We start from the raw sequence: 23635 nt of genomic DNA, 5'->3' as shown, positions 1-23635 counted from the left end.
TTGTGTTGGAATAAGAGTATCCAGTGATAAGGCATAGAGAAAAAAAAAAGGGAGGGAAGGTGAAGTTGCTGTGGCACCCCCTCCAAAAACAAGGATGGAGAACCTGTGGCGGGTCTGCTGAGAAACAGGCTGAAAGAACAGTTAGGGAAGCACGCAGAAGTCATTGGACCAAGCAAAGACAAGATGTCAAGAAGACTATTGTTGAAAGAGGTTGACAGATTAAGCAGGATTTGATTTCGGTAGGAGGAATTCTTTAGGCACTTCAGTGGCAGCGGTGACAACTGAGCCCGAAGATCTGCAGGCAGACTGCAGAGCCCCAGACACGGGCTGGGAACAGTCGTGTTCATGGAGCCTGCGTGTGAAAGGGAGGAAGGGTATGGGACAGCAATCTGAAACAAACCGGGTCGAGAAGCAGGTCCTTCCTTCTCCACATGGAGAGATTAGAGAATTATTGCGCTGCAAAAGCAGTAGCCAGATTAAAAGGTTAAAGAGAAAGAAGGAAAAGTGAACACGTGCGAAAGGGGGATAGTGTGACGTGAAGGGGAATATGCTTATTTAGCACAGAGGGGAGAACAAAAGTACCTGGAAGAGAGCACCTGCATTCATGCTGAATATAAGAGACTCACTGCTGCCTGCTAGATATTCATATGGGGAGTTGGGCAGAGCCAACTGCATGTGGTCACCCACTGGGGCATTTTGGGGTGAAATACAGGTGGGTAAGGGGAAGTAAAAACAAAGTGGAATACTTTGAGCAACATAGTCTAGTGAAGCTGTTCCTTTCCATCCCAGGGAGATTGGAATTAAATAATCTTTAAGGTCTCTTCCAACCCAAACCGTTCTATGATAGGACCTTGCAGCACTTGCAGAAGGGGAACACAAGCAAAGGAGGTGGAAAAGATGAGGTAAGAAAATGTTTCCCAAAGGAAATGGTTTGAATTCTGTGCACAGAATGAGGACAGCAGGCTTCATGCATAGGTTCCCATTGTGTCGGGGAAAATGGGATAGAAATGCGAGTCGTGTGTTAGCAAAGCAGATTCATGACAGAAATCAGCCAGGTCCCCAGCTTTCCTCCAGAAGCACTCAACAACGCAAAAGCAGAGCCAAAGAAAGCCAATGTTGAAGTTGAATCATGTCTGGGGTTTGGTAAGGAGAGAAAACGAAGGGTCAAGGGCAAAGAAGAAACATACATGAAAAGCATCAGCAATCGGAGGCATGAAAGAAAGGAGAAAGCAGAAAGGGCAGGCCAAAAGCAAATAATAAAGCATGGTGAAGAATACTATGGGAAGGCTGAAGAATTTGTGGGGAGAAATAAAACCTAGATGATAGTCAGAAAATGAAGATGGAGTAACAAAAAAAATCAGCAAGACAGTAGGACTTGATGAAAGGCTAGGTCTTTCTAGACTGAAGAAAGGCTGTGATTGGGTCAACAAAGGCTTCAGTCAAATGAGAGGATAAAGATAAAGAATGTGCAATGTAGCTGGGAAATCAGCTGGGAAACAATGCCAATGGGGATGAGTGTGGGAGGCTGTGCAGGAATGGAGAAAGAGTGAAGAAGCGAAATGGAGAGAGAGTCCCAAGAGGTGAAATAAAGAAAGCTGCTGAGGAGGGGTTGAGTGAGGGGTGGATATCACTGCCATGAAGGCAAGGGGAGAACTGAATGTGCCGCTTCCCACCCTTTCACTGATGGGGGGAGTTTGCCTACTTTGATCTCTGACTTCAGGCTCTCAGTCTTTCACAAGATGGCTAGCGGGTCATTCCTATTTGTGCAAGGAAGCTACTGTATTCACTCTTTGTTTGTCTATGTGTATGATCCAGGGTCAAATTAAAACTACAAATTAATTTCTTAAAATGCAATTTCATGTGAATAGGCATTTAATACCACCAGTACCCAGATGCTCTACATCACACAGTTTATGGTCCTTACAGCAATATATGCGATAAATGGTGAGTAACTGTGGTCGTTATTTTACTACAGATAAAATATAACGTAAATTATACTTCAAAAGATAATTTCCTGAAGTAGCGTATTCTACCCATACCTTGCCGAAAATGGAAAACGCATAAAACTTCGGCTCATATATAGATAGATACACTGCTTCAAAGAGACAATCTGCAAATGCCTGTCACGGCGGCCATATGGAGGGGCTGGCAGAAGGGCAGCTAGTGAACCAGTCATACGTGCCAGGTTCAATTTGTCACACTTTACAGTACTGAGAAATATTTTGTTCTCGTTTTGAGAAGGAGAACTCTCATTAGTAAAGATCCGACAGCGTGCTCTTCAAAAGGCATCTTTTACGGGCAGGGAGAAGAGCCAGCAGGCCTGTCTTTGGAACCGCCGGTACGGTGGTGTATCTGCACGTGGTAAACACAGGGGACTGGCTCAGAACGTGTTGAACAGAGGAACCAACCCTCATTCTAACATGAAGACATTAAAACACGTCTTGGCCGTGGGTCCTGGGGGCGGGATGACCGGCAACCTTCATGCCCAAAGCGCAAGGGACCCAGGGATGCGGTTGTTGCCCCGGGACGGCAGCTCCGGGGGCGGTGAGGGGACGGCGGGAGGGCTGGCCGGAGCTAAACTCACCTTTTCTCCTCAGGGTTTGGAATTCCTCTGGACTCACACGGGGAAAGAGAAAAAAAGAGAAGAAAAAAAAAGATTGTTTTCAAGCCAGCCAGACTCCCGCCGCCTTACTTCCTCAGCCCCACGGCCGCACCCAGGCCTCCGAGCCGCCGCCTCTGAGGAGGAGGCGGCGCCGCCCGGTCCCGTCTCCGCCCCCGGCGGCGGGGCGGGCGGCAGGGAGAGCCGGGGAGGCCGCCATCTTCCTTGGAGGGCTGATGGGGGCCGGGGGCTGGGGCTGGAGGCGGGCGGTCCGGGCCCTGTGGGCGGCCGGCAGCGGCGGCTGGTGGCGGGCGGCAGCGCCCGGTGAGGCGGGGACTGCGGGGGGCGGAGTGGCGGCTGGGCCTCTCCGAAGGCGGGCGGTGGACTGCGGTTTGCCGGCGCCCGAGGGCCCAGCCCCGTGTTATGTTTGACGTTCTTGGAGGCGATGGCTGTCTCTGGGGGTCCGGGGGAGCGGGGAGCCGGCTGTGGGCTCACGGGGTGCTCCTCTCTGGCAGGTCCCGGGCCGGCGGGGGCCGCCAGCCGCTGCCTCTGCACCGGCGAGACGCCCGGCCTTTCCTACCAGGAGCTCAAGGAGTTGAAGAAGACCAATGTCCTCCACATAGACGTGCGGGAGAGGTGGGAGATCGAGAAGGCCGGAAAAATCCCAGCGTCCATCAACATACCTCGTAAGTGGAGGCCTTGGGTGTCCCCCTGCGCTTGAAGGCCATGTCTGTGGGCAAAAGTGGCCGTGACCGAGCGAAGAGGAGCTGTGCTGGACGGCTGCTGGTGTGCTGTGAGGCTAAATTCTCCTCCGGAGGAATTAGAAGCCTTACAGCACAAGCCTCTCTGTGGATGGAGAATAAATGAGAATTTTTTTCTTTCTTTTTTTCACCGTATTTCCCAGTGGGTGAATTAGTAGAAGCTCTGCAAATGGACCCAACGGAGTTCAAGGAGCAGTACAATCAGAAGATGCCGGCCAAGTCGGACCCTGTGGTTTTCTCCTGCTTTTCAGGGAAGAGAAGTAAACAAGCACTGGCTTTTGCCACATCCTTGGGTTTCAGCAGGTAAGCATCTGTGTGTAAGGATGGCCTCCCCCTGTAAAGCAGAAGTCTTACTCACTTCTTATGGGCCAGGGTAAAAAATTTAAAAGTGGAATGTGAACAAAGCGACTGGTATTTGAGTTAGACACCTCCACTGAACCTTGAAAGATGCTGTTGGGTGTTCCAGCAAAGTGAGGTGTATCATCCTGTGAAACAACCCCTCAGCAGTGCTGCACAGGCGATGCGATCTGCTGCAAGACCCTGCTGCCACTGAAGGGTCCTTCAGCCCCTTGGGGCTCCCTCACCAAGACATTGCTTCCTTATACAGCTTCACAGGCGCTAATCACGAGACATAAGATAATTGGAAAGGAAAAGAACCTCTCACTTTGGTGAAAGTACAATCTGAAATTGGTTTATGAGACCACACCCTTTGTTAAATTGCAGTTCCACCTGCAACAGTTCACTGTTGACAAAGTACGCCTTCACTTTCAGTAAGGCAAATGGATTGTTTGCCATGAGTAAAGCAGTGAAAGCAATAGCTAAAAAGACAGTAAGATTGATGGATTGACAGCAAAAGCAGCATTTGGTTGGTAAAGTTCTTACGCCTATGCCAGAACGTACCTTGCTGTCTTGAAGACCGCACATAGAATTTTAAAAATTGGTTGTTTGTTCATGTTTTGGCGACCTGCGTTTCATGAACTGGAATAACCCTGTGAATTCTAGTCAAAAGCATGGAAGAACGTTCCTGTTTTATAAATACATTTTTCTAATAAGTGCAAAATATCCTCCATTACCTGTTTTTCCTGCTGCCTAATTGAAGGAGTCAGTATTGTTTTGCATGGTGGGTTTTTGTTTTCCAGAGTTTAGTTTTGTACAGGCTTATGTCAGATCTAAAGAGCACATAGGTTTTCAAGGAAGCAAAGATCAGCGTGCAGCACCTGTTTTATAACATCTGAAGTATTAGATATAATAACATGTAAATCTCCCACCACAGTGAGTCTGTTCTGTCTTTTAAAAAAAAAAAAAAAAGTAGCAGCAAACTTCTTAGTGATCCAGCTGCTACTACTTGCTTGATGTTTGATCTCCAACATTGTGTCTTTTGGAAGAAAAGAGTTACAGAACACACTGCATGGAAGCAGGCAGCATTAGAATGCAAAGAATGTTGATCTGGCTAGAAGCTAGGTACAAGTGTATTTGATTGCAGAGAATTTACGTAGGATTTTTTTTTCTCTGATTTTTCTCAGTTTAGTGCTGTTTCATTTAGTTTTTGCCATGCCCTCTTAGGTACCTTTTTCAAGAAGAGTCCTTAACATTGTATCTTCTGTGTATTTTCAGAGCTCAGCAATATGCTGGTGGCTTTGAGGATTGGGTAAAACATGAAGCTCCAGAGAAAAAATGAAGAGGACTGCCCCAACCCTTGCCCCATCAAGGCTTCAGGATGGTTTGCAGGTTTTAGCATTCAACCTGCATGCATTCCACTTCCAGAATACAGCCTGCTCTTGCTTTCTTGTGTAAATGGACAATCACTTCTCAATAGCCACGCATATCAACTGGTGGGTTCAACTTCTATCTGAAGACTATGACATGAATAGAGAAGGACAATAAATTTGTTCAAGCTTTACTTGGGGCTATGGTTTCTCGGTGAAGGTATGTGAAGAGAACCTAAGTGCTGATCATGTTTACTAAGATTTTTGTGTGATTTAGTTTATGACTGCTTCAACTAATGATGACAGGACAAATAAAATTACCCTTTCCTAAATAACTGTGTTGGGTGGTTTGTTTAGAATAGTTACGCTGCAGATTACCCTAATGGAATTGGGGTAACTGCCCTAAGCACAGATTTCTTGTACTTCATCTGTAGCCAGCGTTTTAAAATAGTTGCTATGTTATCAAAAAGTACATGTAGAATACAAATTTTTATGTTTGTACTATGTGATTGTAAGGCCAAAACTTCACTACTGGTCAGAAAATACAAAGGGAGACTGACCTGATGCTAGAATACTCCCTGTTCAAATTGAGATTCCTTATTTTAAAAGTATATCCATTTTTATACACAGACCTGCTGCTGAGCACAAAATGCTATAGCATTCAGTCATCAACTTCTCCCTCAGCAGCTCCGTATCAAGCGAGAACTTGCCTATATTTGAAGTTTTTATTACAGAGATGTAATCATTTTAGGCTGGAAAATTTGAGGTGTCCAAGGAAGTTACTAAACTCCCTTCTTTTATGTACGTTAATTTGTGTCTTAAACTTTAAAAACAAACTGAGCCATCCCGTCCCCACCTACAAATTTGCATAGTCATTATTTTAAGGATTCTTTTTGTTTGTTTTTTAATATCATTAGCAGTTCAGGGGAACTAGCAAAGGTGAGTTGCTTTGGCCTCTAGAAAATTTTAAGTCCTAGCACAGAAGTTCAGGACTCTGCAGGTGTGAAGTAAAGTCTGCAAAGGCTCTTGAGCAGCAAGAAAACTTTCAGTCACTCCAGCCAGAATTCTTCATTAATCGTGTGAAATCCCTAATTTCAAAACATTAGCTTTCTTAGCAGATTTGTGGTACATGCAAGAAGACTGATGTTTACCTAAAGAATGGTTTCTGTTTAAGAACTACACACAGTGGTCAAGTTGCATTGATTTATTTCTAGTCCCCAAGTCCATGTTACAAATAGCACATTTTAGACTTCAAGAAACAAAGGTAAATAGCCAAATGCCACTTTATCAATCAAGTGTCTATAAAAGGTATGGATCAAATGGCAACAAAAGTAGTAAAGACCAAACTGTATATATTTTCTATCTCACCAAAGTGGTTTGGGCTTGTTTACCTAACGTTTTACAAAAAGAACCTGGACAGAAATAAATGCTAGTAGCCTAATGGGCTACATACACTTCAGTTGTATTTCACCAGCCAATTACAAAGACAGGGATTTGCAAAACCAGGGTTGGTTTTTTTTTTAAGGGGCCAATTTTTTTTAACCAAGACTCATCATACAGCAAGGGCTTTCAAGAATTTCCCTCTACTATTTCAGACCAGCAAAATGTGTTGCTTCAGGAAAAAAAAAATAAAATTGAGAACAATGTCACTGCACTTTATTTTATCATTCAATTCTTGGGCAAGTCAGCATTATCATTCAAAATGAAGTTGTACAGAACTCAATTAAAAACAAAGTTATCTAAAAATCAAGAAATTCAATTTAGGCCAATTCCTGACTTCAGTGGGATATCTGCCTGAGTAAGGAACACAGGATATGGCCTTCTCTTTGAAGGAATCTCATTTTCTCCAGCACATAGTTAACCAAGGAATCCCATTTCAATTATTCTAAGGAGTTACTCCTAACATCACAATTAAAATTAGCCAGAATGTAGCTCACCAAAAGCTTGATCCTCTTAAATAAACTCTCTAATGAACCACACAAATTCACACGAAAACAGTGAAGGCAGACTAACAGTGTATCTCTTTTGTACAAAAAAAATCCACCATAAAAAATAGCAATCGTATCCAGATTCGTACTTGATTGTGAAATATTCCAATTGTACTATAGAGTACATTTACTTCCAAAAAAAAATCATAGTATGTTGGGTTTTTTTTCATTCCTAACACTTGAAATGTTTAACAAAACTGCAGAGTCACTATACATATTGCACTTCTCTGGTAAGCTGGGCTACTACGCTTCATGGCAAAAACATCCAAGTACACCTACTGAGTAAAACAGCGTTTTTCTAATCCAAAAAAAAGGAACTGAATTTCTTTCTTGCAGCTTTCATTAAAACTGTAACAATATTCTTTGCAGGCTCTTCTGAGGCTTTGTTTCTGAGGGGTTTCTGTGTTGTTACAGGATTCATATTTTTAAAAAAAAAATCAGTAAAACTCAAGATAATGAACAGATTTAACACACAGTGCACTATCTTCCTTCAGTCACAAACAAAATGAAGACAACACAAGTCATTAATGCAGTTACACTTAGGCTTCAGGTTACTTTCGCTTTAAAAATAGTTCACTCCAATGGCAAGTTACAATTTTTTCAAAGCAAACAAAACCAATAATGAACTATTTGTTTTGAGTGGATAGTGTTAATCTTTTGCAGCTTGGTTTAACGTTTGATTCCTTACACTGAAAAATCTTAGTACATTTGCTCCAGCGTCAGAGAAAATGATGCAGTTTTAGAGGAAAAAGCTTTCAAAGTGCTTGACACAAACAAGCTATTTAGTCTTCAAGTTCTTTGTCAAAGATGTTACTAAAACCTTCTGTCCATTTCATGAACACAGGAAAGATCCCAGGATGTCTTGAGTCGAAGTGGTCCGTAAAGAGGTTCTTTGGAATGTTTTAAGATTGGCTATAACTAGAGTTCTGGCTACCATTTGGACCCTGTTCTCCTTCACTGTTTGGAAGAGAAAAAAAAAATAAACAAACAACCAAAAACATATCTTCAAAAAGAAGCATCATATTACATTTTTGCCTTTTTTTTTCTAATTAAAAAATACAGTACTCTGAAAGTAGTAAAAACCTTTTGAAGGAAAATACTTCAACATATACCCAAATAGGCTAAGATATTCTGCTCACTTTCATTAAAAATGCAAATGCAAAGATTATTCTCAGCATGCATAAGTAACTTCAGTGTATTTATTTGAATAATAATTTCAATATATCCCCGTGCAGCTGCCTGCTGAATCTACTTCTGAAGTCAGCATTTCAAAGTTCACATTACACAAGCACGTGCACAGGAATTTGCATGCGCAGATTCCCATCAGTGATATTTAATCACAGTAATTAAATACGACATCAAGCAGGCCTACTTCCAAGGAATCTGGCCTTGCTAAGTGGTATCGATCACCTTCTCATTACATTAACGCTCTCCATAAAACCACAAAGATTCTGCTTCTCACTAGCTCCTGAACAATCAGACTGGCTGTTTGCAATAGAAAGCTCTGCACTGTAAAACACATGCTGTACCTCAAATTAAACATTTACTCATTCTTAAGATAGCAGTCCAGTTTTTCCATATGAAAGGCATACTAAGGAAGTACAGTACCTGTTCGGAGGTGGTTTTGGTTTAGGCATTTTACTAAGAATAGTAGCCATCTCTTTCCTCTCATCAAAGTTCTTCCACTGCTCATACAGCTTCAGAATAACCCTGATTATTTCTAAAATCTGATTAGAAAGAAAATAGGTCCTAAGGTCAGACACAACAGTGATTTTGTCTCTGTCACAGTCAGTTTAAATGTGTAATTAATTAAACATGCCCCAAACTGAAATTAAGTAGCACAATTTTCATAATATAAACAGAGCTATCTCACATTTAATCTGGTCTGGCAATCAACCATTTCTATAATTAGGGGTTTTTTTATTTAATTGTGAATGGAAGCCTGAACAGTATACTTTCCCCCTCATTCAACTGCATATACCACTTCGCCACCCCCGCAAGCTGAATTTGTTTACTTGTAAAAACTATCACAGGTTATAACTATGCTATTGGGAAAATACAGACACCTGGCAGCGGGGCTGCAGCTGATAATCATCAGTTACTGCATTGGTTATCAAAGTTCAATACACATCAGAGGCACAGCGCAGGGCAAAAAAGCCCCAAACCACAAAACAATGGTCTGAATTCCCTCCTTCCAAGAAACAAAGAGCCAAGGAGTATCTAAATTCTTTTCTTATTATAGTCGTATTATTATTATCATATTATATATTCATATATGCATATAATAATAATTGTTGATCTTTCATATCCCACTTTTGGAAGCATAACCATTCTCTACCAGTTTGGGTATCTTCTACCTAAATACCCTATTAAATTTCTAGTGCAATATTCTATATAAAAGGTGGATAATGTTTGGTTCATAATTTGTTTCATCATTCTCTAAATCAATAAAGTAGACGTCTTCCTTCTTTTTAATACCCGGACTTTGATTAAATGCTAGAACAATATATGTCCTTAAAACAAAAGTCATAGTTGGCTAAGAGGTCCGTGATGTTAATGTAAAAAAATCGAGTTTAGATTTTATCACTGGCATGAGAACCAGGACATTCAAACATGTTCAGTATCAAGCTTATGGTAACCTTATCTGTCAAACATAGGTTGGTTCTCCTCTGCTGCCAATTTATTATCACCCTGCTTTTACATGCATGACAGCATAATTCAGAGCTCTTGAGGCAGCATAGCATCCACACTGTGCTTAAATTTGAAGACAAATCCTGGAATAAATACAATGCCAGGATATCATCAGTGGGATAAAGGGCAATAGAGAGGGCAATGGTATGTCTCATCCATAATATGGTATTTAATTCCAGACACTCAGTTTCAAAAAGAGACAGAAAAATACGTGCAGAGTGAAACAGCGTGATAAGGACTTTGTGTACTACTTTGGTTTGCTTGCTAGAGTTAAACAAAGGTTAAAGAAGGCAACCTACAAAGTAAAAAGAACTAGTGAAGGTGAAGAACATGATCAGTATGAGAACAACTGCACCCTGGAACCTGATAAATTTATGAAGGGGATTATTTCACATAGAGTTTGCAATAGCAGGAAACTCAGAACTGAATGATCTTGGGGTCCCCCTGTTTAACACTGACTGAAGTCACAGCTCTGGTCATCCTGAAGGTGCTGGGAACATTTGACACTCTGCTATACTATGTACATTTATAGGACAGCATGGAGGTACGATGCTGAAAGGGGAATCAGAAAGTCACATGCCCTAGAATTTAAAAGTCTATCTTGAATGATGAAAAACACTGGGAAATCTTTTTCTAGCAAAAAATGCAAAGGTTCTATATTTCCACCTGAAAATTGGCAACACCAGCAACACTTTGACGCTATGCAATGGTTCTGTCTTAACTTCCAGAGCAGCGTGATAACCTAATGACCTGACACTGTCTCTCTTCCCACAAGATCTGCCTCATTTCACCAGCTCCTAACACGTGATCACTGAGTGACGTTCAAATCAGTGCCACAGACGTGGAGGCCAGCAGTTTTACAACCACGACTACCATTTCTGGCCAGTCTGTAACAGGTGGCGGGAGATAAAAACAGAGTACCTTTTCCATATCAACAGACAGCTCAGCAAACCACTGCCTCGCATCCTTCTGCTGGACGACACAGGCCACGTGTAGGCAAGCTGCAAAGATCAGGCAACACGGATACTGAACACAGATCCACTCTCAATACAGCTGAAAACAGTCTATTTTTAATAAGTCAGACAAAACACTATACGGTTCAACAGAGAAAACTCTAGATTAATGATCTGATTTTTCTTCAAGACTTGCAAAGTCTTTTTTTCTTTAAATTGCAACTGTCAGTACTATATGAAACACAAACTGAGCACCTGCTGAGGGCACTCTAAGGAAGGCTCGTTGATGGGACAGCGTGCAGAATACACCCAGTTAAACATGACAAGAGGCATTACTTGCGTTACTTACCTAGAGCTATCATGAAAGGAGGGTACAGCAGACAAAGATCAGTTCTATATGTGTCATTCACTATCCTCCTGTGCAAAAAACAACTTGTAAGTATCGTTCTATTCACCTTTAGACTATATGACTTCAGAAACTGCTGTCTGTTTATAAATATTTTGTCAGTTTCCCAGATGGCAGAAACAGTAAAGCTGCAGGGGGAAATGGTAAGGGAAGAGATCTCTTCCCTTGCAAAAAAATCTCTTAAAGCCTTTCATTTTTTTCCTTGTAGTCACAGCAGAAGTTTCTTTGGAAGCACTGTATTATAAGCATCATAAATGTCATTCAGCAGAGGGTATTGACACACACCATAAAATAATTATCCCTGTTTCACAAGTCAGGGCAAGCATAAAGGTAGTACTTTTACTGTCTTTCTGTGTTTGAGAAACAGTTTAAGAATAGGAGTTCTGCAAAACACAGCTAAAACCCCCTACATACTGCTTCTACATCCTATGAAGAATACAACAGAAAGCTGACATTAATATAAATAGATTACCTCTACTCATAGTCACCATTCAGTAGTGTCAAAAACCCTGCTATTAGAGCTAGTCTAAAAATAAAAATTAGATCACTGCAAAGTAAAATCATTACAGGGTTAAAGACAGAATAAGCTAAGTCAGGGATGTGTACCCACACAGGTTAACTAGGGCACTCTCTGCATTCAAATATAGCTAACCCTGCTTTTGCTTAACCGCCTTTGAAGCGTAACAGTTAAACACTCATTTTCTTGCTGAAAGGAGACACTATGGTTAATCATTGTCTTCATTACCATGCAAGAGGTAGCAGCATGTCTTCTTGGCCCATATCTTGCACATATTGGAGCAAAGGTCTATAAGGATGATATACTATCAAACAGCAGTCCTAGGAAAAACGGCAACGGGATAAAAGTTAGATTACAATGCAAAATGCGCTGTCAGTTCAGATATTTAAAAAAAAATAAAATTAGTTTACAAGTCAATTACTGATTTATTTATTTTTTTAAGTAGCATTCCGACACCTAACCCTGCTCTAATGAGGGCAGTGCTCTCTCTAGAATACCATTACACAGCATGGTTGCCAGTCTGTCGATGTCTTTCCCCTAAGAGACAGAGAAAGCCACATCTGCAGCACACTGAAACCTCATTTGCTTACAAACCCGTAATTCCCACTTGGAAACACAAAACACTGCCAGAAAACAGTCTGTCACTAAATACCATACATGGAAAGCATGCCAAAATAATTGACACTGGTTTGGAAAGAAAGAAAAAAATTCCATTGCTCTCAAATCCCCTCTTTTCAGGCCCAGGTTGGTGTAAACAAGAAGGAAAAATCCTCTGGCTGAAAGCGGCCAACTGTACGGATACTATGGGGAAAAGCTGCATTAAGATACATGTACAAGACACAGTTATCATACATGCTATATATTGCATAGCATACTAGAAAAATAAGTTAATCCCCAAAACATAACTTCTTGCAAACGCAGTTACTTGCGATAAAACTCCTGTCTACACAACTCAAGAGTTACTGCTGCAGATAGCAGAGGTATCACAGACTAAATCTAAGCAGGGTATCTAAAAAGGGGTTATAACAACCATAGGCACAAAGAAAAATTTTGATCCCACCTCCTCTGTGCCCTGTTCCCAAAACATACCCTGTCTCAGTTGCTGCCTAACTCACCTTGCGCTCCTTTCACCCAACAGCACAATAGTTACAGCAGCATCTCAAAAAATGGGAGGCCCTGCGCTCAGTTTCTTCCTCACAGGATTCAAACCCACATCTCACTTCCTAGAAGATTACTCTAATTATCAGGTTATATAGACTAGCCTGAGTGAAATACTACCCACACCTTCTGCTGAAGCTGGACCATTGCACAAGTCCAGATTCTTCCAGGCAAGAAGCAGGCATAGCAAGAGTACAACTTTTCATGCTGTGGACTGGCCGCTCATCTGGGGAAATAAGGTCATGGCATCCCATCCTAGTCTCTGCATCAGGATTTAGAGTTACCTTTCTTTTAAAAAACAGAAGCAGTTCTGGAAACAGAACTTATGCTTTACCCTTCCCAAACAGTGCTCTACCCAGCAGGATGCAGAGCCACACACACTCCTCCTGTCCCCACCGCTCCCACAATCCGCCCTCTTTCTGTTGAGAAGCACAAGGAGCTGAGAATGCCCTCACTCAGCCCAAATGAACAATTATGGCATTCTGCTGAAAAATGGAAATGTTAGACCTGCATGGACATCGTTCTAAAATTGGAGCGTGGGGCGGAAAAAACAACAACAAAAAAAAATGACAGCAAACTATCAAAAAACCCCACTTACCATTAATTCTAAGAGATAGAATTCACATTCTAGTATCTGCAAGGAAGTAAAATCACAGTTAAACAGCAGCATGTTTCAGACAACAGAAAGAATTAACTGGCATCCAGTTTAACATCGTGAACCCACAGGAATTCTCAACACATACTTCCAACAGTCCTGAATGCATTTCATCTGAAACTACAAAACCAAACAAGACTCAAACTATTATTAGCCATTGCCTTACCACTGTCAGTTTAACTAACTCCAGTCATAATAACAATGTGTTTAAATGTTTTGGATCAAGTTTACTGTGAACAACTACTTCACTGGCAGTACCTGTCTGATTTTCTTCAACACTCAGCAGCAGCACATTCTTCCCAATGTATAAATACTTATAAGCAATAGAGAAGCCCTTTTTTTGTGGAATTAGAGCCTCTTCATCAGGCCACTAATAAGCCAAATGACCTTTTAAAGTATTTTCAGATTTAATTTCATATGAAATATTCTGTCTAATTGTAGCAACTGAATCGGCTCTCATCTTCCACAGAGACAGTGATGTACTAGTGATGTTAAGGAAACGACCGGACTGCTTGGGCTATCAGAAAGCAGTACTCTGAAATACATTTCCACCTGCCTTTATCTGTAAAATAGTGGTTTTGTTGCAAGGTCTTAGATATTTTGTATTTTGATATGTTATTTGGCTTTCCAGATTGGGTGAAAAGCAAACCAACAAAAAAAAAAGTAGTATTTGTCACAGCCGATCTAAAAATAATTAGATCTGTTTAACTTTCAAAATACTACAGCACAGGTCAAAACAGGTTTCAAGAAAAACTACAAAATTTCTCAGGACTGTGACTGAGAACACCTTGAAAGCCACTGGTAAATCTAAATTTTAAATAATCAATAAAAATTATTTATCAAAAGCCATTACATTTTACATGCAAAAATAAAATGCTTTCTGTAAGCCAACTGCTCCTTTATGTAAGCTTGGAAGCATCCCAGGTGCGAAGGCTATTTACCTTCCCTGGAGCAATGTATTTGTAAACAAGAACATTCAAAAAAAGCTAAAGCTCTTCTATCATCATACCAAATTAAAAACTACTATTCCAGTCACCCAGCCACATCACTTCTCTTTATAGCATTCCCATCAACAATTTAAGGAAAGGAGGTTATATGAGATTTATTACTTTTAAAAGTAACTTTCCCAATAATCTATCCGAAATTAATTATAAGCACCCTGACATATGAGTATGAAAATATTTCTTTCTTAAATTTTATAAGACAGGTTTTCCTGCTAACAATTATTTGTGTTTTAATCTATTCAATCAAGTTGTATTTCGAACAGGATACTTACATGGTTCATCCTATAAGGAAACTCCTTCGGGAAGGCATATGAGAACCTAGTTTTCACTACAGTAAAGAGAAATGAGTATGTTAAAAATTATGTAATTAATACTTCTTTCTCTTTCTGTTAACTTATCCGTATACCACCCTTCAAATCCATCTGGCATCACAACTGCTTGCAGCACAAAAAGTTTGTATTTGAAAGAGAGAAGTGATTAAAATTTAAGATCCTGACAGGCAAAGAGAAATACACCTGAAACCCAGATTTTCACAGATACTCAGCCAGACACTTGGCTGTTGCTTTGGGCACCCTTAAATCTTCTAGTTAACTGCCAACTAGTTTATAGGCACCTCACTTCCCACAAGTTATCACTCACGGAGCCATCTACCTACCGATGTCACTCTCAATCTGGTGATTGCTTCAGGAGCTCAGTTCCAACACTAAATCCAAATGCCACTTTCAGATGGGATTTTTTATATAGGCTTGATCCTTCAACATGCAAGATTTTAAATCATGTAATAGTCTTAGAAAAGCAAGACCAAGGGCAAGGCGAGAGAGCTCAGTGAAGAGATCTTGTATGTCCCCGATGCAAAGATTTTGGATATGCAAAAAACAGACTCAAATTCAAAGCAAGAATTCACCAGACTGCAGACAGGTGTCCCAGGCACTGGATTATCAAACATTTTCTCTCCTTGAAAGAGACACCCAAGCATCTGCTCGGGCATATGAGATAATTCAACACACTTGCCTCCAAGAGAATGTTCAAATATATGATCCCTTTTCTAGCTTATGATGATCCCCAATTTAGGTACCTAAGTATCCTCATGCATTTTAGAAGGAGAACAGGTACAAATAGCGTACTGTTAAGAATTCTGTTAAGTCGCAAAACCAGAGTGATCTCATATCAGAATGCTGAGCAAAGAAAAACCTAAGTACACAAGAAGATGTGGATTTGAGATTTGCACAAGTGAAACATTTTAAAATCTATTTTAAGTCCCTGCCCTCCAAGGAAAACAGATAACATTTAAACATCCTGGAAGGAGACAATATTTCTTATATTACTGACAGACAGTACAGTATGAATCAATACTACTTCCAGAAAATCAGTGTGACATTCACTTTGATGAAAAGGTAGTGCCAGTCCTCTGGACTAAAGAATTCAACACTTAGGTGGCCTTTGCTAGAAAATATGCTCTAGGACAACAAGACAAGTGCTTGGAAATTTTAATTATTCCAAGAGAGAGAAGAATGAATAAAACAGATTTCTCCAGAAGCATGCAAGCTGAAGAGATATATAGTAAAAAAAAAAATTAACTGTTTTGAGGGGGAAGACAGGGAAACAAAACATTTTCCCCACAAAGCAAGCTGCAGACACAACCATATGGAACTGTGCTTTTAGTGAGCTTTTGAAGAGGTTGCCAGAAACCAATCTGAGATTATCTTCCTGAGAAAGGAAGCATGTGTTACTAACTTCATGTTTCTACCTAACTAAAAGCAAACAAACGTTTTCAACCGACCACTATTATGCTAGTCATGTCTTTTGTCAGTTTTACTTGTGTCACCTCATCTTTTTTTCACCTTTTGTACAAAGGTCTCGAAAAAAAGGAGGTGTGTGCTACTGAAGCAACTCTGGTAAAGGAAGACCATGTAGAATAAAAGGCATAAACACTAGGAGAAAGCCTGTTGTCCCTGCTTCCATTAAACACAGAGTACTTATCAGGACAGGCAGCACTTCTGGGTCTGAAGGAAGAACTAAGGGGGGAAATCTGCAGGATTCTGAGACTTGGGAATTTCAGAAACAGCACGGCTCAGGACAAGAAGTCCAATTAAAATCAGCTACTGCATATTTACCAAAATCCATCCAGCTTTCTCACTGATGCATCAAAACTGCCACACAGGTCAGTGCTTTGAGATGCTACGCTGTAAAAATAGCAACTCTTACTGCTAAATCCAGTACTGGTCTTGGTCACGCTGGCACCAAAGATGTGTTTCAGCTCCTGGCAGTGGAACTGTCATTGGGCCAGCCCCACAGACTGATACGCTGACTGCATGGGGAGGCTGCAGCAGCAGCCAGTCACCTGTCCCCCCAACAGCTACGAGGGGCTTTGAAAGCACTGACCTATATTTTGAAGAGCACAGCCAGGAACTGCCTACTGAGAGCAGCTGGACCTTCTGGGTCAAATTATAGCATTCAGTTAAGGAAGCCACCACTAAGACCTTGAAGGATGAGATGCAAGTTACAGGAGCTGGGAAGTACAAGGCAGGTGTGAAAGACAGAGAACGTAGTAACTACACTGTGATTTTATTGCATTTATTTGTGAGCAGTATGTAGGTTGTAAGATGTATTTTAAGAAATAAATGTCATGTGTAGGGACTATATTATGATGGGAAAAAAGGATTAAAAATATAGGAGGTATGGAGTCTACCAAAAATTCTGAAAACAGGTACTTCCTTGAAGACACACCTGCTATAAAACAGACAAATAAAGCCCTAAGCTTCCAATTCTATCTTTGAGTACTTCAGAAATCAATTTACGATTCAAAACTGTTTATAAACCTCAATAGTTTAATTTTATTATTTGGGTTTTATTCATGCTTGGCATAAGTTCAAACAAGAATCAATAGAGAACTAATAGAGAAAGGATCTGTCTGCTTCCATATTTAAAACCAGAAGTTATTTATTCTGTGTATCTTTAATTGGCTCCTAGCAGTCAACATGCAAGACCCCCAATGACATGATAATTTTAAAAAAATAAAGAGAACAAAAAACCACAAAGAAAATGTCTGATCTCCCTACACAGATACCTAACTGTAGTATAATGAAAATCACTAATACTTACATACAGAAGTAGCAGCAGAAATCAACCTTGTATTTGAAACAACACCAAATTCCTGAAGAAAAAGAATGGTAAAGGAGATGAACCACCTGAAATATACCATATACTCACACTGTTATCAAATTAAAGTAATGGCTTCTTTACCAAGAATTTCTTTTTTTCCCCCACCCCTTTTTATTTTTTTTTTTCTTAAGGTGAACCGAATAAATTAAAGGATCTTAGGTAAAGAGTTTTTTCATTTATTAGTTACTTTGCTGTTTGAGTTATGAGGGACAGTAAACATTTATGAAAGGTACTAAAGCACAAAAGCTTAGTTGGCTAACACTCTACAAGGTAAGATAGACAAAGAGGGCTTCAGGAAGGTACGTTTCTTTCCCCTTAACCCACCTGGAGAGAAAACTGCCCTTAGAAACCTGTCATTAACTACCTTTTTTAAATTATGTTTCCATGAAGCCTTAGCTTCTCTGCTGAGACAGCCAGCAAGCTGAAAAATTTCTATAGACAATGTTCTTTCAGAGAAGTGCATAGCAGAATTGTAACCACTATACCTGCCCTCTAAAGTTGCAGAAGCCATAGCATAAAGAAGGCTGCACTGACTTCTAGGAATTGTTTTGTAATATAAGGCAAATATGTCTATGTACGTCTTAAAGGCTTAATTAACAGGCTAATAAAAAATACTCTCTCCAATATTCTGAATCTTTCTCCTTTCCTTCATCTCTTCCAAACACTGGAAGGCATCACAGTATTTGTACAGAAAACAGTATTCCATGTAAACACTGGTTTAATAGGACTGCTTCTACCATCCACTGGGTATTTGAGTTCCCCCTCAAATTCATTAGTGCTGACATATCAAAAATTGGCCAATTTTTTTTTTCCCCATTACATGGACACTTCTCAAACACCTAAAAAACTTCCTGCATTAGAGAGGGCTAAGAGCAGCTGATGCTAACTCTTGGCCATGTTCATAGTGGACTTCTGATGGTGGAGGCATTGGAGCCTTCTCACCACTGTCCCTAGTAGGTCAGTTCCTTACAGTAATTTCTCAAAGACATCGTATGAGCTACAATATCCTTTTAATTCAGGCAATGAAAGTGTGGTAAACTCTGAGGATCCCTCACTATATGAAAGCGAAAAGGATAATTAGGAAAAAATTCCAAATTATGTTTTGAAGTTTGAGTAAACATAAATAAGGAAAAACAGACCAGAAAGGCAACGCTGCACAATTTAAGAGATAGTGTATGTAAATACTGTATGACGGTGAAATAGCCATTTAAAACACTCTTTCCAATTTTCAGAGGCACTTCAGGGTTAGTATTTCATACAAAACTGTGAAAGATCAAATACTAAATAACATGTTTGAAGGCCTTCTCCGTCTCCTTTTCTTAAGTTGCTATAGAAATCCATACCAAAAAAGAGATGGTTTCAACCCCCAAAGCATGAAGAACGACAAAAAGTTTAAAAGTCCTAAACGTTTTCTCTCCCTCATACATCACATAATTTTACATTAAAAAATTGTAATACTTCATACCTCTACTTTGGATGCCAAAAACACACACGTAGGAGCCATTAATACTGGATCTATACTTTTTAGGGAATATCTGAAATGTTATAACAAAATTATAATATGTTGTTTCATACACGTAGAACGATTAATCTATTAAGAGCACCACACTTCCTTTTGAAAAAGCAAAGCTTAAGTTAACTTTATTAGCATAAAAGCTTTACACCATCCAGAAAACAAAAGTGGCACTGTTTTTAATACAGAACTGCATTTTAAAAGGGCTACCAAAATGTGCCTAGCAAATGTTTTATTCTCGTACCATCATAGTAAACAGTCCTACCTGGCATAGAATCTCTTGAAGTAGACTGTAGCAGTGGCAATAACTTGTTGTCTTAATTTAAGATGTTCACCTAAAGCCTGGATAACTTAAAAAAAAATGAACAAAAGCTTGAGTTGAGTTTTTACAACAATTTGACACCAAAATAGCAAAGGATCTCAGAACTGGACTAGTGCTGAGGATTCTAAGGAGCAGCAGCACAGTCTTCTCCCTCAGTTCAGGTATCTCCATTCTGGTGACACAACTTGTCGCTGGAAACCTACAGACCTGCAGGTGAAGAAGAAGCACTGCATCCTGAAGCTTGTGGACACCTTTAAAAAGGGAAAGGTAACTTGACTCCGCTGTGTACAAAGCGAGTATGACCTTTAAGAAGATGACAACACAAATCTCAGAAGGGTAAAAGCTCAGGTATTCCATTTTAGAGCAAAACAAATTGCAATACTTACAATGTAAGTCTCTGGCTTTTCAGCGCCATGCAAAATGGATGGGGCTTTTTTTTTTTTTTTTCAAACAACTAAAGCTGCCAACACAAACATGGTCATTAAATTTGGCAGAGGCAGCAGGTGTTAAAAAAATGACATATTTAGTCTTGGGAGAGGGGGTGGGAGACCAGAGGATGCAGTCAGCTGCTCCATCACAGTGGTCCTCTGCCAGTTGGCCAAGAAACAACCCTGGTGTCATCTGTGCAGGTAGCTCTTGTTTGGCCTCCCAGGCAAAGGAAAAGGTGCCAAGCAAATTAGATGCATCGAGCTGGGATTAAGAGCAGGGGTCAGATATAGAGAATGGCAGAGCAAAACAGAAGGTTGCTACTTGTTATTTTTCCCATACTTCTTCACGGTCATTATCCTGAGCAAGGCTCGGCTGTGTTAACACTCCCTCTTCTTTTTCTCCTCCCTCACCAGAAACGTACAAAACAATAATTTAAAATACACTTAAATATATATTTAAAACAGTGACCACCGATGGGAAAAGCAAACAATTCTGTCATCAGTCATCACTGAATTCTTAGTCTCTACTTAAGCACACAAGTCCACATCTTTTCCCGATGCCCTTAGCCCATATCACTTGGGAACAGTCAGGGTGGACCCTACTCTCACTTTTAATGAGCAGCACGGCATTTTAAAACACACAAATATCAAGGACATTGTGGGCTAAAAAGGGCTGAACATAGGAGAAAACCACCCTGAACAGCACTGATCATTAGCAACTTTTTTTTTCTCCTCCTACAAGAAACAGTAACTAATTTGTCACCCACTAGGATCACCCAAAGCATCATAAAGTCCGTGTCATACCACTCTTTTCCTAAAAACAAGAATGCCAAATTGAGACTAGCTTGCCAGGGACAGTAGGAGAAGCAATACTGCCAGAAAGGAGGCTAAGCTCAGTATGCAACGTCTGTACAAATATTAAAATATTTATCAATGTATCTTAGAAGGTTTGAAAGGATTTTTCCTTTTGATTTGACCATGGGGCTACAAAGCTGTCTTACTATTAAGGCATCAGAAAAATCCAAATACTAAGCTAAACAGAATTCTCCAAATATGTTTCTCAGTCCCATGGGATTTTCAGGAACGGTTAGGCCATCTGCTGTCAGAGAAATATCAAGCATGGTTTAGGGAAAAAAATGGACAAGAGCCTAGAGAGACTTAATGAAATGGAAGCTTGTATATGCTGGGAAAAAGTCCAATACTTGTAATTATTTTTTTAAATATTTTAAAAGAAACTACTGGATTATTTATTCCCTTATGTTTGCAAAGTACGTGGTTCCAGTGGATTTTTTAAAATAAAAATTGGTTTATATCTGAAGGTTTTTAGTAGCCTGTAACACAAACATTAAGCTTCTGCCCTAGGCCAGAAAGGGAAATCAATTAATGTGCTTTTCAGCCAAAAACCCTATTAAGACTTGGTGATCCAAAGAGAGAAATCAACATCAATTTCCTCTTCCGAACTATTTTAGAAGACGACAGTTTTCCTTCTCTACAGTATTAACACTGTGAGTAGCTGTGTACAGCCACACGATCAGTTGACGATCTATTGCACTCAATTTCCAGCGAGGAGGCAGCAGGAAACAGCCTCTCTCCGGCAAATTTCTTGGTTGCCTCAAGGAACAACCATCTCCTGGGCAGACACATGCTGAACGTGTCCGGCCAAGATTCATCTCCCTACCCAGGTGAGGCAGGAGGTGGGAGAGAAGAAGGGGAGGCTCGATAACCCCCAAGCAGGGTCCCTACACACAGGCAGGTGATGATACACCACATATCAAGGGCTTTGAGAGGGCAAGCTCTGCCTGAGCTCCCACCAGCACGGCGTCCTCCCCATGAAGGTGCCTCTCTCTGCCAGAGAAGGGGTGAAAGCCCAGCCCCACTCTCTCCTCCAGGGCAGGCTGTGCTTCTAGGCACGTGAGGGAGATGCTGGCAGAGCCGTTCCCCAGCTGCCACAGGTCACACACGGAGGCAAGGAGTGCCAAGGGAAAGGAAACCACGAACAGAATCCACCTTGTCTACTTTGTCAGTCTCTGTTTACTCAAGAAAAATGCTGAAGTGAAACGTTTTAGAAAGCATATCTCATAATTCAAATTAATACTAGTGAAAATTAGCACAGACATACAGTTTTAGAACTATCAGTGCCCCGCTTTCTCTTTTTGTGTTATGAAGCCACAACACTTCGTTTTAACCTCAAGGTATTTCAGGAATTGACTGAATGGGTAAACCATTGCTAGCTTGATTTCCTCGTGCCTTTAAGGTGACAAGGCAGACGTATCCACAGCAATCAGACTTGCAGCATACGCCATTATTATAAAAATAGCCAAGCTAAGAGAGAAGCTGGGATAAGTATCTTCCACAGATACAATTCCAGCACTGACATAAGATCTTTCAGTGCCTTGGGAAAGTCACTTCACTTCTATGTCTCAAGTACGTCTGGCCAGATAGCTGAAAAAATAAGCATTCTGTATGCTAAAGGACTGCTGTGAAAAATATTTAAAGAGCTGCCTGCAAACAAACTACTACTTAGCAATATCCTTTACTTCGGGAGATTCTTTTTTTTAAATGCTGAACAATTGCATGGAAAAGAGTTTAAGTGCCTGAGTAATCTGATACGCTCCAGCGTGGCCATTCCTGGATTTAAAGGCTCTGCAGGATAAAGTAAGTCTTAGGTAACTTCACAGACAAGCCCCAAACTCTTTGGGAGAAGAGGCTGCCTGCCAACAGCTCTCAGAAGCTTCTAGACAATTTGAGAGCCACCCAGCGCCAGGAAATCAGTCAGGAGGCGAGACAGGGGCTGTGGTGAGGGCTTCAAAGAACACAACTGATCACAAATAACAAGTTTCCAAGTTTTGCTGTTTAACAGGACTGCAAAGACCAGCTAAAATACTTACCACAGCCTAAGAGCCCACCAAAAGCCCAGTTTGAGCATTAATGTCTGCTTGACACAGAGCCCTTTATATGCCAGCTTAGCAGTTTCTGCCTGCTTCTCCTCCTTGTATGTTTATAGTAAGAACCTCTTGAAAATAAGAAAGTGTACCATGTTTTGTCCCATCACAGGTTAAAATGTTACATATGCAGCTAACCTGCCTGTAGGTCTTCCTAAAATTGTGTTAATACAGCTAACAAATGACAAGGTTATTGTTAAGCTTCATTAAAATAGGTTGTGAAAGTATACAGAACACCACAACGAAAACATTACACTCTCTAAGCAATTCAAACTTGCATTTAGGCATGGCAGACACTGTGCAAATTTTATGGCAGAGATAAAAATAAAACAGTTTTACCATTAGTAAAAAATATTTGTAGTTTCCAATATTCTTCTTCGGTCAGAAATTTCAAGTCTTTCTGGCGTTCCTTCAACAGATCTTGTTTATCCAAAATCCATTGTAAACTAAAAGAAGGGAAAATGATTTCAGCAACTCTTTGCTAATGTTAATATTGCGCGTCCCCCACGCAAGCAGGCTATGGACTGAGGCTCGGGGGTAAAGGGCTAGCGGCCTTTAATCAAGCCACAGAGAGTCTTCTCAAGGAGATATTCACTGGGGTTTTCAAAGTTAGATATCCTAAAAAAAACCCCACTAACTAGCAGGGATTAAGATCAGCCTTCGCCTATAGCAAACTAAAGCGGCTGTACAGAGGCTGGGTGCTGTGGGTAAGGAGCAAGGTTTATCATAGAATCATCTAGGCTGGAAGGGACCTTCAAGATCACCCAGTCCAACCATCAACCTAACTCTGACAAAAAAAAACCCAACATTACTAAACCATGTCTCCCAGC

General features: G+C 40.6%; 2 protein-coding genes across 3 annotated transcripts; one reads left to right on the top strand and one right to left on the bottom strand.

Annotated features, from left to right (window-relative positions):
• The first annotated feature begins 2420 nt into the window (after positions 1-2420).
• On the top strand, positions 2421-5398 carry TSTD3 (thiosulfate sulfurtransferase (rhodanese)-like domain containing 3). Its single transcript, XM_014964438.1, has 5 exons — positions 2421-2492; positions 2701-2923; positions 3115-3285; positions 3504-3663; positions 4975-5398. The coding sequence occupies exons 1-5, from the start codon at positions 2421-2423 to the stop codon at positions 5036-5038; spliced, it is 690 nt and encodes a 229-aa protein (XP_014819924.1). The 3' UTR covers positions 5039-5398.
• An 857-nt stretch (positions 5399-6255) lies between these two features.
• Positions 6256-23269, bottom strand: CCNC (cyclin C). Of its 2 annotated transcripts, XM_014964711.1 has the most exons (11): positions 23145-23269; positions 19379-19463; positions 19066-19135; positions 17541-17592; positions 14711-14766; positions 13378-13413; positions 11850-11941; positions 11048-11115; positions 10667-10746; positions 8663-8781; positions 6256-8011 (listed from the first exon to the last, which is right to left on the bottom strand). In XM_014964711.1, exons 3-11 carry the CDS (start codon positions 19102-19104, stop codon positions 7957-7959), a joined length of 597 nt encoding a protein of 198 aa, XP_014820197.1. In that variant the 5' UTR covers positions 19105-19135; positions 19379-19463; positions 23145-23269; the 3' UTR covers positions 6256-7956. The 2 variants fall into 2 exon arrangements, with proteins under 2 accessions (XP_014820197.1, XP_014820198.1); XM_014964712.1 differs by lacking the exon at positions 19379-19463 and having other exon boundaries at positions 23145-23262.
• Between the last annotated feature and the right edge of the window lie 366 nt (positions 23270-23635).

The sequence above is a fragment of the Calidris pugnax genome, unplaced genomic scaffold (genome assembly GCF_001431845.1).
Source record: "Calidris pugnax isolate Ruff unplaced genomic scaffold, ASM143184v1 scaffold219, whole genome shotgun sequence".
Taxonomy (NCBI): domain Eukaryota; kingdom Metazoa; phylum Chordata; class Aves; order Charadriiformes; family Scolopacidae; genus Calidris; species Calidris pugnax.
The sequence above is the reverse complement of the archived record's forward strand: the minus strand, read 5'-3'. Positions and strand labels throughout refer to the sequence as shown.